The following is an 18,093-nucleotide window of genomic DNA, read 5'->3' as shown; positions in this document are numbered from 1 at the left end:
TCCTCAAGCATAGCTGTGATTATCTCTCACATCAAGAGAAAAACAAGATGGCAGCTGTTTCATTACTAACAACACCCAGTTTTTGTTAAATATCCAAGATGTAGCTATCTATTTTTGAGAAGGGGGCACCCCCTTCTCCGTCAATTATTTAAATAAATTCTGCACGGAATAACCCCAAACCATGCATAGATAGTGAGTCAACGCTTCGTGTCCAAGTTGTTTCGGACATTCTTAGAAATAGTTTTCAGTATCTTGTGCAACGTGATCAGCTCAAATGTCCAAATTTAACATTAAAATAAGTGCAGTTGAATAGGATTGCTAAGCAAACAATGTATTGTTTTAGAATTTTAATATGTAAAAGCTTCCTTTGTAATATTTACCTTGCTATCTAATAAAGGTGTACTTGATCATTTAAGAATGTGTGTGCACTTGTATTAGAAACACATTAAAAGTCGCAAATAACTCCTATCCTCTTGATCTCTTCTTAGGTAATACAACAGCCACTTTGCTGCTTTATCCACTGTAGTTTTAAATGGTCATAAGAATGTGGACTTTTTCAGTGATTATGGGAGGGCATGCCTTAGGCAAACATGCATTGACAATACCAATTGATTTGAATTTTGCTTTGGTGGCCTTCCTAGGCAAAGATAGTTGGGTTGTGGCTTCAATGGATTCTGAGGACGAAGAAAAATACTGTGTTCTCCTCCCATGCAATCTGAACAGGGCCAGGGTTTAAGAGTGGGTTCATTCATATATAAGCACAATATGAGTTACCCACATTAGATAACCTCTCTACCATTTCTGAAAGCTGAGATGACCTTTACTAAGGACAGAGGCTATTTGTTGTTGCAGCTGATAACTCTTTTTTAGGCCTTTTCTCTCTGCCTGGGAGAGCCTATTTAACATATATACAGCAGCGTGGTTTTGGTGTGAGTCAGCTGTCCGGTCATGATTATCCAGTGCTTAATGTTCAAAGTTCTTTCACAACAACATACATTGCATAAGGGCTAATGGAGTTAATTAAGTTATTGAGAGATTTGCTGATTGATGTTGAAAGGTCTTGTTTCATTTCCATTTTGCTTGACAGATTGGTGCTTTCCACTTTGAGACTGCAATACATAACGTGTCTATTGTTATTATGATTTTGGTCATAGGACAGTTATTGTATGCATTCTGAAGAAAATAAATAGAGTAACACGCCTTCAGTTTTTTGTGGACAGACGTGTTTTTACTATGAACATGATTCATGGATTATTTGCGTAAAAAAAAACAGGATTTGTGCGCCATTCTGCCCGCAAATCCCTATTATTTAAATAGGGATTTGCGGATAGAATGGCGCACAAATCCCGTTTTTTTTGGTGCAAATAATCCATGAATCAGGCCGTCAATGTTGATTTGAGTGCAGACAATTTCTTGCGCATATTTTCAGAGTTACAAAAATATTGACTAGATTTGTTGGCCTATTTAAGTAACTAAGGTGACTTGACAGTGAGGTTAGACAGGATGTTACCGCCACCTCAATGCACAATGCCAAGAGACCATAATCAACACATAAATAATTATTTGAGGCTCCAAAGGTCTGAGCAAGCTATTTATTACACACAAAGCAAAATATAAGAAACATGGTAAAAACGATATTGATTCTCTGTAGACAGAAATCTGTTTACTATGGGGGGTAATTCATGGATTATTTGCACTCAAAATAACAGGATTTGTGAGCCATTCTGCCCGCAAATCCCCATTTGTTAAACAGGGATTTGCGGGCAGAATGGCGCACAAATCCCGTTTTTTTCAGCGCAAATAATCCATTAATTACCCCCTATGTCTTTTAACAGTGACAGCGAGTGAGAGAAAGGGGTAAGTTTCCAACGGTGGCTGGCAGAGCAGGCCAAGGAATGTGAGCAGAGAGCCCGAGCACTATGCACAGATCCAAGAAGCACTCCATGGGAGCTATCACCTCCCATGGAAGCTGAGATGTCCAGCTGCACTGGCCAAAACTGAGAAGGCCCTGGCTTTTGAGATGCTTTAGTCTAGCATGCCAGGGCTTTAAGTGGGGTAAGAAATCGAGGGGGGGGGCTCATTTGGGGGCGTGGCTCGTGGGAGGGGCATGGCCTAAAAAGTACACAAATCGTAGGGTATACACACAAATATATATAAATGTTATATATTTGTGTGCGTACCTTACTATGGTGTGTGTACTGTGCAAGCCATCTTTTCTAAACATAGAAATATGTTACATATTTCTATGTTTAGAAAAGATGGCTTGCACAGTACACACACCATAGTAAGGTACGCACACAAATATATAACATTTATATATATTTGTGTGCATACCCTACGGTTTGCCTAGTTTTCAGGCCATCTTTTTTAAACATTTCGGGTTTATAAAAGATGGCTTTGAAAGTACACAATTCAAGCCGTCTTTTATAAAGCTTTGACTACGGACAAAATTGTCCGTCGGCAAAGCTTTATAAAAGATGGCTTGAAATGTGTACTTTCAAAGCCATCTTTTATAAACCTCGAAATATTTCGAGGAATCCCCAGGTTCGCCGAGAGTTAGAGACGCCTCGGCGACCTGGGGAAACAAAGGGACAGTAACTGCCTCTGGTGACCTCTCGCGCGGGGGTCACCAGATGCAGTTACTATGACTGACAGAAGTGGCAGCCAGTCACAGCGTCGCTGTGGTTGGCTGCCACTTTTGTCAGATCGCCTGACTTCATGGCAGGCGCATGCATCTCCCGTCGCGGCTGCGGCTGCGACGGGATAATGCATCCTGCCAATGTTGCGGGCGGTGGGACGGGGCCCCGGCAGGGCCCCGGCTCAGCCCCACTTTTTGGAGACTGCCGGGGCCCGGCCCCGCCAGGCCCCGGCCCACTTTAAGCACTGAGCATGCCCCTGAACAAGTGAACACTAACTTACATATGTGTGTCTTTCACTGCCTAACAATTGGACCGTTTCTCAGTGCATACTTTACCATTCAAGAACAATTGACAATATCATACAAAATGGATGTCCTGTTCTGACGTTGCAAATAGATTTTCATTCTTTCCTTTGTGGTACTAGCTATTGAACACCATCCACCAGGTGTGTGTAGCTAAAACTGATTTGCTTCGTTATGCACACGACCAAGTTGGGAGGTGATGTTGTGTCAGAGGTTGAAACCAGTAAACCTGTGTTTTAGTTTCGATTTTCTACATAACCAAATTGGGAGATCCTGAGTAGATCCCTTTGTTGTTTCCTTCTATACAATTGGAAAGTAATTAGACTGTCTAATTATCTACATTAAGTGCTCTGTAGCACAACACTCTGAAACACGACTGAACCTTTAAGATTGTTACTTGAGTACTGAACTACTGTGTTGTGTGTCCACTTTTTTTACAAATGAAGAAGTTACATTTTGTTACTTCTAACCTGCCAAACAGATGGGGATCAATAACATTTGGGCATCTTGGAGGGAGAACGAAAGTCTCTGCAGCACACTTGTGTATGATGTGGATTTCATTGTGGGTTAGAGTGTTTTATACATTGTGAGGGCAGGAATTAAATAGAGGGCACCTTTGAGTTCATTATTACCTTCATGTGACAAGGTCTGCACCCAAAATTTTGTAGTTGCTTTTATAAAAAAAAAAAAAAAAGAAAAACCAAGTACCAGACAGGATGTGACGTTGGTTCACACAATGTTGCTGAAGAAATATCTTCATACCACTTATTTTTCCCACAGTCAAAGAAGACATTATGTCACTATGGGCTAAAGCTCCTAATGTAATGTAAAGTCGCCTTTTATAGTACACTTCTGTCACTTTAGTAGCCTCTTGGCAATCTGAATCCATCCGCGTGCCGTATTGTAATTGCATTCCTAGGTGTCACAACTAAGACACAGCTAACAATGTTATTGTTTTTAGTGAGTGTGTTAACTCTATAATTATGTTCGTATTAACAGTGTCTTTTCCTCATGAATGAAGTATTTGAACTGCAGCTTGTAAAGAAACAATACTTGTCAGTGAATAAACGCCAGAATTGTGTGTTAGAACCTTTTTGCCAAGATGTTGGAGTTCGTCGGCGGGCATAGGGGAGTTGGGGCACCTGCGTGTGCGTCACTGTTGTCTATACAACTTGTGAATTGTCAGGAAAAAAACAGTATGTTTCATGCAAACGGAAGGAATCTGTATAAACAAATCATTGCACAAGGGAGGAAGTAACACTTTTACAGCATACTAGGGTAACTTTTATGTAATAGTGTTCAGTCACAGTGCGCAATAAAACAACTAACTCTGTTTCTATTTACTTGTTTGCAGTATAAATTGAACAGTTATGGTGTTCATCCCTTTTACATGGGCTTGGAAACAGATGGAAATGCTCACGGAGTGCTGTTGCTAAACAGCAATGCAATGGGTACGTGTTTTCCCAATGTTCTGATAGCTCGTTGTTTCCGCTTGCCACAGGGAGGCTGCATGACATGTTTATCCAGTAATAGATATTATACTTTAAAAAACGGACGTCCAACTGACTTGCTTTGGTAAATATGTACTTGCACCGTTGAGTGTTGTCGATAATTGCATTACTATATTGATGCATGGTGTTTGAATGTCTGACGTTTTGTGGACACGTATCACATTCCTATTTTGATTTTAACCCCCTGTTAAATTGGAAGCTCGTGATATGTGAGTTATAGATTAATATGAATGTCCAATGGCTAATTGGCAGGGAACATCCAAATCTGTGGATAAATACAGAGATATGCAGCCACATTAAGCACATTTATGTGTTCAAAAGCCAAACCCTGTGGTATATATGTGTGAAATTAAGTAAAAGAAAATATATGTTATGTTTCCATGGGATACACCACATAAAGAGACTGACTTCATTACATTGCTGTCAATGTATTCATTTCGATCTGTTGCTGATTATTTAGAAATATGTATGAACTAGCATTATATCTGCACGAAACAGTCTGGACAATATACTCACAAAAAATAAACGTTGGTTTTAAAACTGCATTCATGCCATAAAGATTCTGTACATAATACTTGGCCCTTTCCAATAAAGCAATCAGCTTTCCTAGACTCTCCCCAATGACCATAGCAATTGCATGGAAACATATTTGAAACTTCTGCAATTAGTGAATAGCTGGGAGACGCCATTGTGAGCACAACCAAGAAAGCTACTTTATTAAAGCAATTTCCTAAGCAGGGACTCATTTTTAAATGTGTTCAATATATATTCCCTTTTATTAACATAAATTTAAGTTGTTTTCCGCTCATCCTGCTACAAGAAATCACATGCTCCTTGGCCTGCTTTTACTCAAGATTAAAAAGGAAATAAAGAAACCCTCTAGAAATATTATAAATATCAAATATCCCAGATAAATTAGAACGGACAAATTATCTGACATTTGCGCCAAATGTTTGCCACTCTGCAAACGATTAGATGATACAAAATGGGGCAAACACGTTTTGTCAAACTCTATATTATCTGAACATATTTTCCATAGTGCCAACATAATACTCCCTTTGTTACTTTTGCTACCTAATATAAAAATGTATGTGTTTCTATTTTATCTAGCATGACAAACATATTAAGCCAAAATAACAGTCATCTTCATATTTTCCATAGTGAAACATGTATTCGTCATTCACTATTACAGAATCTAAGTAATTGGTGCAAAATTACTTTGCTCCATTACCTGATATGTTCACAGACTTCGTAAAAGAAAAATCACCTGATATAGGTCTTTTTCTGGACATATCCCATCACCCAATACCTCCCCAGATATTGTTTCATTATCTAATGTTGTGTTTTTTAATATGTTTTTACTGTGATGCCTGCGGACCACAAAGGGAGTTCACGACTCCAACATGGCGTCTGGTTCAAAGGTTTTGATGCACCTCACATTTTTAATTGACCAATCAATGGGCATGTATGATGTCTGCGAACGTTAAGCCGATTGGTGAAGAGGAGTCAGCGGACACCAAATTAGGAAGTGATTAAATGGACCGGATGCAGATATCACACTTTTTTTTAATCTACTTTTTGGTCATTTTTTTTAAAAAAATGAAAAGACGGATTTTCACTATATTTGCAAAAGTACACTTTCGATACCAGGACTCAGCTCCTCGTGCACATTTTGTGCAAATTGGTCCAGTGGTTTAGGCTGCAGGCGTGAGCAACATTTTATTTCAATGTTTCAATATATGTCTATGGAGATTTCAAACATGTTGGGAACCCACTATAACTTTGCCACCCCCTTGATGACACTGCACCCAACTTTGCAAAATAATTAAAAGGTGGCCATATACTATTTCTGCAACATTTCATGCAGAATCATCTAATGACGCCAAACATATAAGTCTCCCAAAAACTGCTCTTCCTATGAGTTGAGCAACTTAAAAATAGCTAAAGGGCCGCTACCGTAGGCACTGTCATATATATACAACCCATTCCAGCTTTCTGTTAATCTCTCCTTCATAAACAGTTTTGTTTGTTACAGTGAAAGGATATACAATTCATGGAACAATTTCAGTATCTAGCTAATGAGCAAAGTGTGAACAGTGAAACACATTTAGCCTAATCAGCAATTCATTTGCTGGTTATTATGGTGTAATGGCCAGATAACATTGTGTGGATGAAAAGATTAGAGCATGGAGCTGATTAATGGAATCAAAAGCACCAAGAAACATGTTGCGCAAACAATAATGATTTTCACACGGAATGCCCCCAACATGCCCCCATTACAATCTAAACATTGGGGCGGCGAACAACTCTTGCGCCAGACCTACAGAAAAAAGTAATCAAAGATTACTTGCCAGTAATCACCATTACTCCCATTCCACTCCTGCAACTGACACGTTCTTGTCCCGGCACCCCCCACTGAACTGTGCCTCATCCCCCTAACTTAAAGAAGCAGCTGCATGCCCGCACAGAACTGGCCTCCTCACCAAAACTTAAGGCAGCACCCAGGGACACCGAAGAAACTGCACATCGTCCCCCTAACATATTTAAAGCAGCACCCAACAAAACTGCACCTCGTCCCTCTAACTTAGAGCATCACCCACATACCCCGATGAAAATGCACCTCATCCCCCTAACTTAAAGCAGCTCCTGCATACCCGGACAAAACTGCACCTTCGGAAACTTGACTTAAATCAGTCCTTGCGTACCACAAAGAAACTGCACTTCAGCCCACTGACTTAAAGCAGCACCTATCTACCCCAATTAAACTCTGTCTCTGCCCCCTAACTTAAAGCAGCACCCGCAATCCGTCCTTGTCTCAGTACCCCAACTTACCTGTGCCCAAACCCCAGGCAGCACCCACAAGTCTGTCCTCCAACCAGTATGCCCACTGACCTGTGCCCAAACCCCAGGCAGCACCCACAGGTCCGCCCTCTTCACAGTACCCCACTGATGTGTGCCCCCACCCCAGGCAGCATCCACAAGTTCTCCCTCTTCCCAGTATCCCAACTGACCTGTGCCCCAACCCCAGGCAGTATCTGCAATACACCCTCCTCCCAGTACCCCCACTGACTTGTGCCCCAACCCCAGGCAGTACTGTCATGGCTCGCAGTGGAAACGATCGCCCAAAAATGCAATCGGCGTAGCCCTTTGTTCCTTTGTCTGCACTCTTGGTAGTTGCTATGGCGACAACATTACCGCTGAAAGAGTACACAAGTTCAGATTAACAAATCCAAGGTGAAAGCATTATTGGAATGGCCTATCCCGACCTCTCTGAAGGCTCTGCAGTAGTTTCTTGGCGTTGCCAAATTTTACTGAAGATTTGTACACTCATTTCCTTCTATAGTTACGACTTTAACAAGTCTCACTAGTCCTAAAATGCCAATAAAATGGAATCCAGCTGCCTAGAAGGCATTCGAGACCCTTGAACTTTCATTTACGATGGCGCCTGTACTGTAGCGTCTGGATCCCCAGGAGCCGTTTCTAGTGGAAGCAGAAGCCTCTAGTGTAGCTATTGCGACCGTTCTGTCTCAAAAATGTCGTGGCACCGGGAAGACGCATCATGTGGCCTACTACTCCCGCAAATTGTCTTCCTATGAAAGGAATTACACTGTCACAGAACGCAAGCTGCTGGCTATCAAGGATGCATTCACAGAATGGAGTTATCATCTGTTGGGGCCCATCATAATATATTAGTCTAAACAGAACAAAGAAATCTCCTAGCACTCAAGATGGTGAAATGCATAATGGCTAGGCAGGCACGCTGGCATTCCTTCTTTTCTTTATTTGATTTAGTTATGACTATAGACCTGCTCTGTTACACACTAAAGCAGATATGCTTTCTTGTATAGGTGAGGTGGTTCCATTACAAAAGGATGATCAACACATCCTGCTTCCACACAAAGTGCCTTGTGGTTGTACTCCCCAAGTCACACTTAGGGAGAAGATGCAGGCATGGGTTTCGAAAAATCCTAACAAACTGGAGGATAGAAATGCTGATGTCATCAATGGCCTACCTTATATACAGGATAAGATCTATATTCCCAGCGAAGGAACATGTCTTTGCGCCCTGCAATGGTGCCATGATTCTCTCATCGCGGTTCCTCCAGGTGGTAGGTATTGGTGGCCCTCTATCTCAAGTGACATTACTGAATGCATATCCACATGCTCGATTTATGCAAAGTGCAAAGACCAAACTTGCAAACCTATGGCCTTGTGGTGTCGACTTCCAGTTCCACACAATCCATGGTACATGATATCAGTGGATTTCATTTTCGAACTCCCAGTGGTACAAAACCATGATACCATATGGGTTGTCATAGATTACTTTACCAAGATGGCCGCCTTTGTTCATTGTCACAATATTCAGACCGCTCCTCTACTGTTGGATTTGTTTCTAAAACATGTTTTCCATTTCTTCAGCCTACCCTCAGTCATTGTTTCCCACAGGAGTACCCAACTCACCTCCGAATTCTGGAAGGCTCTAATCTCTTCTTTTGCCATCGAGGACCAATATTCCAGTGCCTACCCTCCTCAGACCGATGGGCAGACTGAAAGGCTTAACAACACTCTGGAACAGAACCTCTGTTTTCTATGCCTGTGATGCCAGGACAACTAAACGGTTCTGTTTTCTGCTGAATTTGCTTATAACAATTCTGTTAATTCCTCTGTTGGTTCTTCTCCTTTTTACACCCTATATGGGCAACACCCCAGGTCTATACCCCCCGATCCTTCCCTTCCATCAGACAATCTGGCTGCCCAAACTTGTATTGGGGCTCACGGCATTACATGATGAAGACAATGAGCATCTGCACCAAGTGCAAGCTCGGTTGAAGACATTCACTGATGTTCACTGTACTCTTGCACCAGTATACCAGGTTCGTATGAAGTTGTGGTTATCCACAAAGAACTTAAAGATGCCTTGTTACATTGGCACCTATGCTATTACTTGTGTGATAAACCCTGTCACTGTATCCCTTGTTCTCCCTCCTCACTGGCGTGTGCACCCAGTGTTTCATGTCTCTTTGTTGAACCCTTGCTCCCTTACTACCCGTTTGCTGATGGGTCCAGTCACACTTGTGGTTGAAGGTGTTAAGGAGTATGAGGTCAATGGGATACTGGACACGAAACAACATAACAACAGTTGTTTGTATTACATTGATTGAAAGGGCTATGGCCCAGAGGATAGAACCTGAAAACCCATTGAGAACATTAATGCACCATTGTTGTTAGCTTGTTATCATACTTCCAAGGGTATCTTGACCTTTGAGGGAGGATACTGTCATGGCTCACAGATGAAACCATCGCCCCCTATGCGACTACATCAACGGTGTATGCTCCACAGCATACAATGTCTACTGTGCCGGATGGCTTCATGCATTGCCATGGGTACCCGACGTACAGCATTACAGTGGCACGTCACTCCCAACTCCACAGAGGCATAAAGAATGGGAGCTCCATGGCACCATTGTTTCTAATCGAGGTAAGTAACTCAACATTCAGATGCAAGTTGATTGCCTTTTTTGATTCCCCGGAACCGTTTCTGACTCTTGGACCTGCTCTGAGATTACATTTTGATACCTTCTTTTGTGATTACCCGGATAAACAAACTTTGCGGATTGTCTCTTGCATCACCCCTTAACTCGTTATTACTGGTATGCATTGCCTTGTGTTTCCTGCTATGGAATTCTGGACAAGTGGACATTACTGTGTTCTGTGGACCATCTTTTTGCACTGGACGTTGGATGCTTTGCAGTTGGAATCACTGTGCACTGCAACTGCCATTAGTGCATCCTCGTTCTGCCCGGGGGTGCATCCCTTAACCATAATAACATCCTTCCCTTCCGCATCTAGTACCTTATCCTCCTGTATCCTACTAAATTCCTCTACTCGAGGACTCCTGCTCTGACTCTTACAGTGACCACAGATCCGACTCAGACATATTTGGTAAGCTTGTTTTCACATAACTTAGATTGGCCTTTTCGTATTACTCCTTTAGTATCTGTTAAACGTCCTTGTCTTTTCTTGCCTAACAGAGTGACAATAGAGATTGGGTGCCACCAGTCAAACTTTTTAAGGGTGTTCAGCTTTTCGCCAAGTGTTTTGCAGGTCAATGTTGTCCTAACTAATGCATTCATACTTCTCCTTGACTATTGGTACAAAAGCCTATATTTATTCATACAGTTTGGAGTTCACCTGGTGGTATTTTTGCTCTTTTATTTGATTCACAACTCAACCTGCATAGATCAAACAGGCAGAGGGGTGCTTCTTAGGAAAGGATTCCCTCAGTGAAGAAACCCCGTAACTATTAGAGTTGTCTCGGTGAAGAAAACCCAGAATGTCTTCTTGAGTACTTAAACATACCCCCAAGTCCACCCACATCCCAGTACACCAACTGAACTGGGCCCCAACCCCAGGCAGCAGCCGCAAGTCCTCCCTCCTCCCAGTACCCCCTCTGACCTGTGCCCTAACTGCAGACAGCACCAGCAAGTCCACCCTCCTCCCAGTAACGCCACTGACCTGTGCAGCATGCCCCGGTAGCACCTGCAAGTCAGCTCTCATCCCAGTACCCTCAATGACCTGTGCCTTAAAACCTGGCAACACACGCAAGTCAGCCCTCCTCCCAGTCCAATGTGGAGTACCAGCCTACCTCCTATTCTTTGGCATGCCTACACCATGAAGTAGACCTGCCAGACATCCTCCTCCAACATGGACACATGGGAACAGTGCAGTTGAATCCAAGACAGTAGCCTCTTACATGACTCCCTGTTGGAGCACACTCAGCTGCACATCAACATTCGACCATACAGTCACAGTTGCTACACCTTGGTCCCTCAAAAAGTAGCCCAGTGATCCAGAAAGAGGCCACATCTCACCTCACAATTCCCATGGCCAATGAAACGTACCTGTGAATGAAGTTTGAGCACATCCACATTGACAAGCAAGTACCAAAGGTAGACCAAAACATCAGTGGACCTCAAAGTAACACAAAGTACAAAGAATAGAACCTTGATTGGTGAATGGGTAGAGGTGAATGAGCTGTTACCAGATGACAAAGAGACAGCAAGTGTTGTAGTAGAATCGTGATGATACAATGTATTTAAGACAAAATATTTACAAGAAAAGGGAAAGGTAAAAAATGCCTTTGGGAAAAACATAAGAAAAAAATTAAACCTAAAACTATGTACATCAGGCAGCAGGCTTGTCTGTTATGAGTACCGACAATGCGTCTGTCAAGGTCAATTTCCCCTCCACCTCCACTACCTGCAGGTGGGCCTCCATTGTTGCCTGGTGGGCTTGCAAGGCTTTCCTCATTTGAGACTCTGTCTCCTCCGATGCCCTGCAAGATTCCCCCAGGAATGCAGTCCATGCCAATCTCTCCCTTACCTCGGCCCTGGGCCTGGCAATTTCTGCATCACGTGCCTGTTGCCGTTCCACCTCCTGCTGCCCGACTGGATGACACTCTGTGTTGGGGGGAGTACAGCACTTGCCAAGTGTGCCACAAGATGGCCTATTTGCGCATGATGCTCTACAAGAATTTCACAAGATTCCAGCACAGCATCACACATAGCAGCCTGTTGCCTCAAGACACCCATTAGCAGGGGCAGCACCTCATCCTGGAGGGCCCCATCATCTGGAAGTAAAGGCCTTTGTCTGGGTGGAGGCATCGTTGAAGGCGGGTAGTGCTGCAGCAGATGGCCCTGGGACAGGAGCTTGTACTGACCACGGCACTGTGGCCTGCACATCCTCCTGTCTCAGGGCCATGTGTGCCGCCTACACCTCCCCCTCGGTACCCACACCTGACACCATGGGTGTGGTGCAATGGTCTCCTCCTTCTCCTCCTCCATCAACCCAGATACCTCCAGAGAGGTCCCTATGGTCTAGGAAACCTGTGTGGCAATGTCTCCACTGCCCTGTCCCACCGCTGCCAAGGACTCTGCCACAACAATGTTATTCTGGAACTCACCCTCAGCAGCATTGCTTAATGTATGCAACACTCCCCCAGCCACATCGCCCTGAGAAGAGGTGGACACAACTGTGCATGGTGGGGTCTGCGCTTGGGTCCAGAGGCCTTGTCCCTCAGTTTCTGCTCCACCGCACTGCTTGCACTCTCTTCGCCAGCTGCCGCAACTGTGAAAAAGGGAACAAATAACATTTCCATCAATCAACTGTGCCAATGCAAGTGTAGGCTACACAATAGTAACAATACTATAAAGACAGCATGAGTCAACCAGCAACGCCACACAGACACAGGCCCATGCCCTGCACTCAGAATGAATACAGCCACACCTCCCCAGAAAATATGTGGATGGTCTTTTTGTAGAATGTTGTCACTGTTGGTGATGAGAATGTCTAGGATATAGGCAGAGGTGGATGTCATGCAGGCATGAGTAATGAAGGTGGCATCCATCAAGTTTGAGGTGAGCTACTTCTGAATCATGTTTGATAGCATAGCGGACCAGGGTCAAACACATATTTGAGGAAGCTTACTTGATGCTTATGGAGCATAGGTTCTAGAACTGGGTCTTTTAAATCCAAATAGGTCCAAAGAGGAAGTGCCCTTGTCTCCATCTGCCCCTCGCTTCGGATGCCTGGGAGGGAGATGCTCTTTGATCTAACAGTAAAGTAAGGGACTGTACTAAGCATGTGTCGATTTTAGGACATGTGACCTAGATACACCTGCTACAGCTCACCAGCTTGTGAAAGAAAAGACGCTAGAAGAGTGCTTAAGTAGGGAAAGAAAAGAACAACAAAACAAGAAGGCACCAAATGATTGAAAGTAATTAACAGGTGGGTAAGGCCTAGATCACGTGAACTACATCCACTTGAATCAGCTCATCAACTGCAAAAGATCACATGCTCAAAGGCTGCTTAAGTACAGAAAGAAAAGAGTGGCAAAACAAGAAGGCACCAAAAAGTTAGCAGTGATTGACAGATGGTTGGTCGTTAGTTCACATTTCCTAGGTCCACTTCCACCAGCTCACCAATCCAAAATAAAAGAGGGTGGGAGACTGCTTAAGTAAGTAAAAAGTCTCGGCAAAACAGGACATTACCAACAGATTAGCAGTGATTAACAGATGGGTGGGGCTTAAGTTCTATGACCTAGATCCACTTGCACCAGCTCAGCAACTGCCTCCCTAATAGGGGAGATAGAACTTGGCACAGATTAAACTGTTGTGTGAATGTGTGTGTGGGATTTACAAAGTACAAACAAAGCTGAGAAGCAGCAGAGCACTGCACACAGGGACGCTTTTCTGTGGTTCATTTGGCACTGTCAAAACACTGTCATACTAACAGTTTTTTTGGAAGAAAACATATTGCAGGAATGTTGCACTGGCTGAAACGAAAGTATCCCTAGGGCAAAAATTTCACTAGTGCATAAAACACATACATTCAATGCAATTTTGCACCAAAGTTTCCCCTAGTATTAGTACTTTTTCTTAGTGAAAAAATGCATTGAAAGAGGTTTGTTTCTTTTAGGGTAACGTTTTCCATATTAGACTTTACACCTAAACAGAGTCAAGAGGAAGATGCTGCATACATTGACTCGTCACTACATTTGCACTGATTTGAATTAGACAATTTAACATCACACATGTGATAGCACGATTAGGGATTTGAAATGCCTGACTTTGTGAACTTAATTCAAAACCATTTGTTTCTCGATTTAGATGTATCATTCCAACCCACACCTGCTCTGACCTATCGCACAGTTGGTGGTATTTTGGACTTCTACATGGTTCTGGGCCCAACCCCAGAACTCGTGGTTCAGGAGTACACTGCGGTATGACACTTTTATATTTTGATGTCTTCATGTTGCAGTATTTTTAATTTTTGTGTGTACGATATAACCTTTGTTTTTCTCTTTATTTAGCTTGTTGGGCGACCTGTTATGCCAGCCTATTGGGCTCTGGGATTCCAGCTATGCCGCTATGGATATAAAAATGACAGTGAAATAGCTCAACTATATGAAGACATGAAAGCAGCTCAGATACCATATGTAAGTAAATATGCATCCATGTGAGTTACAACAATCAACGTGATGTATTTAATGCAAATAGTACAAACTTAAACATAGTCCTATTCTAAACACGTTGGCAGAAATTATTATATGATGCGTAAACAGAGTAATATTGAAGTTGTATAATCTAATCAGGTTTTTTAAATGATACAGTAGAAGGAAACTTAATGTGCAGAAGCAGGACCTGTTGAAGTCATTAATATATGTTCAATTTCATAAAGAGTAGTTTACTGGTGACTCTTTTTTGGAACTTTCAAGTACAAGGCAACGTTATAAAAAGTATTTTTTTAAGGAATTCTTTGAACTTGGAAATATAGTACTAAGGTCCAGAGTTTGTGAACTATGTCAGTAGTTTATGGGGTCATTTAATTTAATTTTGTTATATTTTACCTCTTCCCCTTTCATAAATTACCTCCACTCCCTTAAAGACGGGGGGGGGTCAGTACGAGTATGGTGGTTGCCATGGAGGAATTAGCGCCATGGCTGCCTCCCATACCATGACGGTTTCCGTTTTGGTGCAATGGGGACTTACCGGTCTAGTCCGACCCTGGAGGAACCGGTAAATCCCATAGGGCTCAATGGGAATGGGGAAGGCGCTATTTACGGGCCTGCTAATGCTAAAATAGCTCAAGCCGGTGATGGAGGCTATTAGTTAAATAGGTGATTCTTTAGTTTTTTTCTGAATATTTGGTTGCACGTCTCTGAGAGAAGGTAGAGCAGGAGGTCGTTCCAGAGGTTAGCTACAACAGTGGGGAATCTGGTTCTTTGAATAGTGGCACTGCTAGACAAACTTCCTGCCTGCTGTAAATGTTACGGGGATCTCCTGATATAGTATGTTTGCCAGCTCTTTACTTTGTTGTATTCAGATGGACAGCTGTATAGGCAATTTTGGGCATTTTGGAAATGCAACAGCCATTGCACCCTCCCATGCTTTTTTGGTTCCCCTTAGTCTCATCTTTCTCTACCCAAGGCCGTATTACATAAGGTATCCAGTGATGCAAGTGCAACTTTGCAAAGTTTTAGCACAAGGGAAAAGTGCCCTTGTGCAAAATAATGTATTAATTCAATATATGTTTTCACCAGTGCAAGATTTGCTCTAGTGCAAATACTGTTTTCTATGATATAGACCTAACACAAACATGGCCTTGGGGCAAACATGCAATGAAACAATATATAGCACCATATTAGAGACAGTCTCCATCGGTGCGAGTGCAAAAGACTATGGGCCTGATTTACAGGTGGGATGCCATTAAAAAATACCTTGCAAATCAGGACTTATGAGTATGGCAATCATTGCCTTGATGACAAAATGATTGAAAGGATATATGAGTTGTAGAAGGGATTTTTTTTTCATTGCACTAATTGCAATTGCACTGGTGAAAAAGTTTCCGTAATATTGCCCTACGTTTTGTGCTCTAGGGCAATTTCTACTCTAGTGTTAACACAGTCAAAAATTGCAATTGCACTGATACAAGCTTTCGGCAAAGCAGCCGGTGATCTTTTTTCACTATCTGCACACCCTTCTGAATGTGCAAATTGTTGTGTCTACCGCAAGACTCATTTAAAAAAAAATGTATTTTTTGCTTTTTCTGGTTTGGGGAGGACCGTTTATTTTATTTCAAAATCATTTTATTAGGAAGTATGCAAAAAATCAAAGTCGTGGTCTTGTTTTCAACATAATATGAAACCGTAAGAACCAAAAAAAAGGAAAATAATGAACAAACCAAAGAAAAAGAAAACAAGGCATCAAGTATAGCTTGTCTTACAGTATTCAAACAGGAGTTGGTGTATGCTCGCAGCATCTTGATGTAGGGATGGGTGCACGCGGTGCGGGGGGCGGGGGGCGGAACGAGACGTCCAACCATTTGTCTCTGCTCAGTGTCCACAGAGTCGCTTTCTAGTATCAGTCCAAATCCCAGGTCTGCTCCACACAACCACACGTATCCGTGCGAGAGCACCCAAACGTTCACTGGCCTTTTTGTCCCATGGGCTGAACATTGCAAGGAGAAGGGCAAACCGAGCTGCTATGTTCTCAGTGGGCTCTCTGGTAGCGTTCCTCATGCGCCTGTACCAATTCGTAGTTTCGGCTGTACTCCATATATTGAGATCACTGCATCAGAGGAGATATTGTTGGCCCATTTTCAGCTTCCATGCCATGGCAATTCTCCTCTTGGCAAAAACGCAAGCCAGGCCCATGAATGTAACCAAGTGCCTATTTTTATCTGGCCTAGGATAAACACCCAGTAAGAATTCAAAGGGGGGGCACTGATATCTATGGACTCCTGCCTTTATACTGGCTAGCTCTAGGTGGTGCCAAAAAGTCTACACCTTCACGCAATTCCAAAACATATGAATAATATCGGCTCTATTGAAGCTACAACACAGTTGCCACCCTAGCATAAAAACTTGCCACTCTGCTCAGCGTGATATATGCTCTGTGCAGCAAGTTAAGCTGGAGAAGACAACGTCTAGAAATTACGTGATGCTTTTTTAGCAAAGTACAGTGCAATATCCCACTGGGTATCACTCACTACCTTGCCCATATCAGTTTTCAATTGCCTTTTCAGTTTTGTACCTCACTCATATGCCGCGTTCAACAATCTCCCATCCAACCTGGATACACAGCCCCATCAAGCCTCCAATTTTTACAACAGTGCCAGCCACCCAGCAGGCTCCTGTTCCCCCAGCCAGTCAGGACACTTTCCATTCTCTATCTTGACAAGCTTCAAGTATCTTAATAATTGGCCGTTGGGGAGCCCCTCTGTCTGCACCAAGTCATCAAAGTCCCTAAACACCCTATTCTTGTACATATCTCCCCATGAGGTGAGCCCCACCTCATCCCATATCCTAGTGACTGTAAGTTCATCTACCCCCACACAGGTGTCCACCATCATGGGCACATGCTGGGAGTATGGGTTTTGTAGCTTATGCACTCTCATGGTTCTGTTCCACACATGCCAGCCAAGTTCAACCATGAGTGACTCCTGCCTCAGGCAGCGGTCCATGACCGACAGGGCCTCCTTGAGCACTGTAGGGAGCACTGAATCCATTAACATGGCAAGCTAAACTATTGGTTCATAAGAAAGACATCCAGCTGCATGCTCGAGCTGTGAAGCAAGATAGTGGACTTCCAGCCTTGGACTCTGCATCCCTGTTCTTGTATGCCATGCCCCCATATGAACCCCCTCATCATGGAGTCCAACCATTGAAATAAACCAGCCACAATGAAACAATGCTCATTAGTAAAAGAGCACAGTAGCCATGACAGCACAAGGATTTTTTCCAGCGCTACCCGGCCGATCAACAACAGGGGCAATCTGCTCCAGAGCGTCACAGATTGCTTCAACCCATCCACCACTTTGGGAGTGTTCCTAGCATGCATACTTTCCAGAGTATGTGCAATGTGTTTACCCAAATACTACAATTTGTGCTCCTCCCACAGCAGTCCCAAGTCTGGCAAGTCTTGTATATAATAGTGACGCAGTCCTACCAAATGAAAGAGACAATACTTTTCTGTACTAAAGGAGATCCCGGACAATCCAGCAAAGTTGTCTAGCACATCTAATACTGTTGGTAGAATATGTTCAGGCTCACACAAGTACAGGAGGACATCATATGCGGGG

General features: G+C 43.1%; 1 protein-coding gene across 1 annotated transcript in view; it reads left to right on the top strand.

The window, feature by feature from the left end:
• Positions 1-18,093, top strand: part of SI (sucrase-isomaltase) — a 1,019,699-nt gene that overhangs the window by 782,900 nt on the left and 218,706 nt on the right. The window contains exons 51-53 of the mRNA XM_069618482.1: positions 4,296-4,392; positions 14,121-14,233; positions 14,324-14,449. Of these exons, the coding sequence (XP_069474583.1) occupies positions 4,296-4,392; positions 14,121-14,233; positions 14,324-14,449 (336 nt within the window). The remainder of the gene's footprint in view (positions 1-4,295; positions 4,393-14,120; positions 14,234-14,323; positions 14,450-18,093) is intronic.

The sequence above is a fragment of the Ambystoma mexicanum genome, chromosome 10 (genome assembly GCF_040938575.1).
Source record: "Ambystoma mexicanum isolate Mex_15411 chromosome 10, UKY_AmexF1_1, whole genome shotgun sequence".
In the NCBI taxonomy this organism is placed as follows: Eukaryota; Metazoa; Chordata; class Amphibia; order Caudata; family Ambystomatidae; genus Ambystoma; species Ambystoma mexicanum.
Note: the sequence above shows the minus strand (reverse complement) of the source record. Positions and strands in the feature narration are given on the sequence as shown.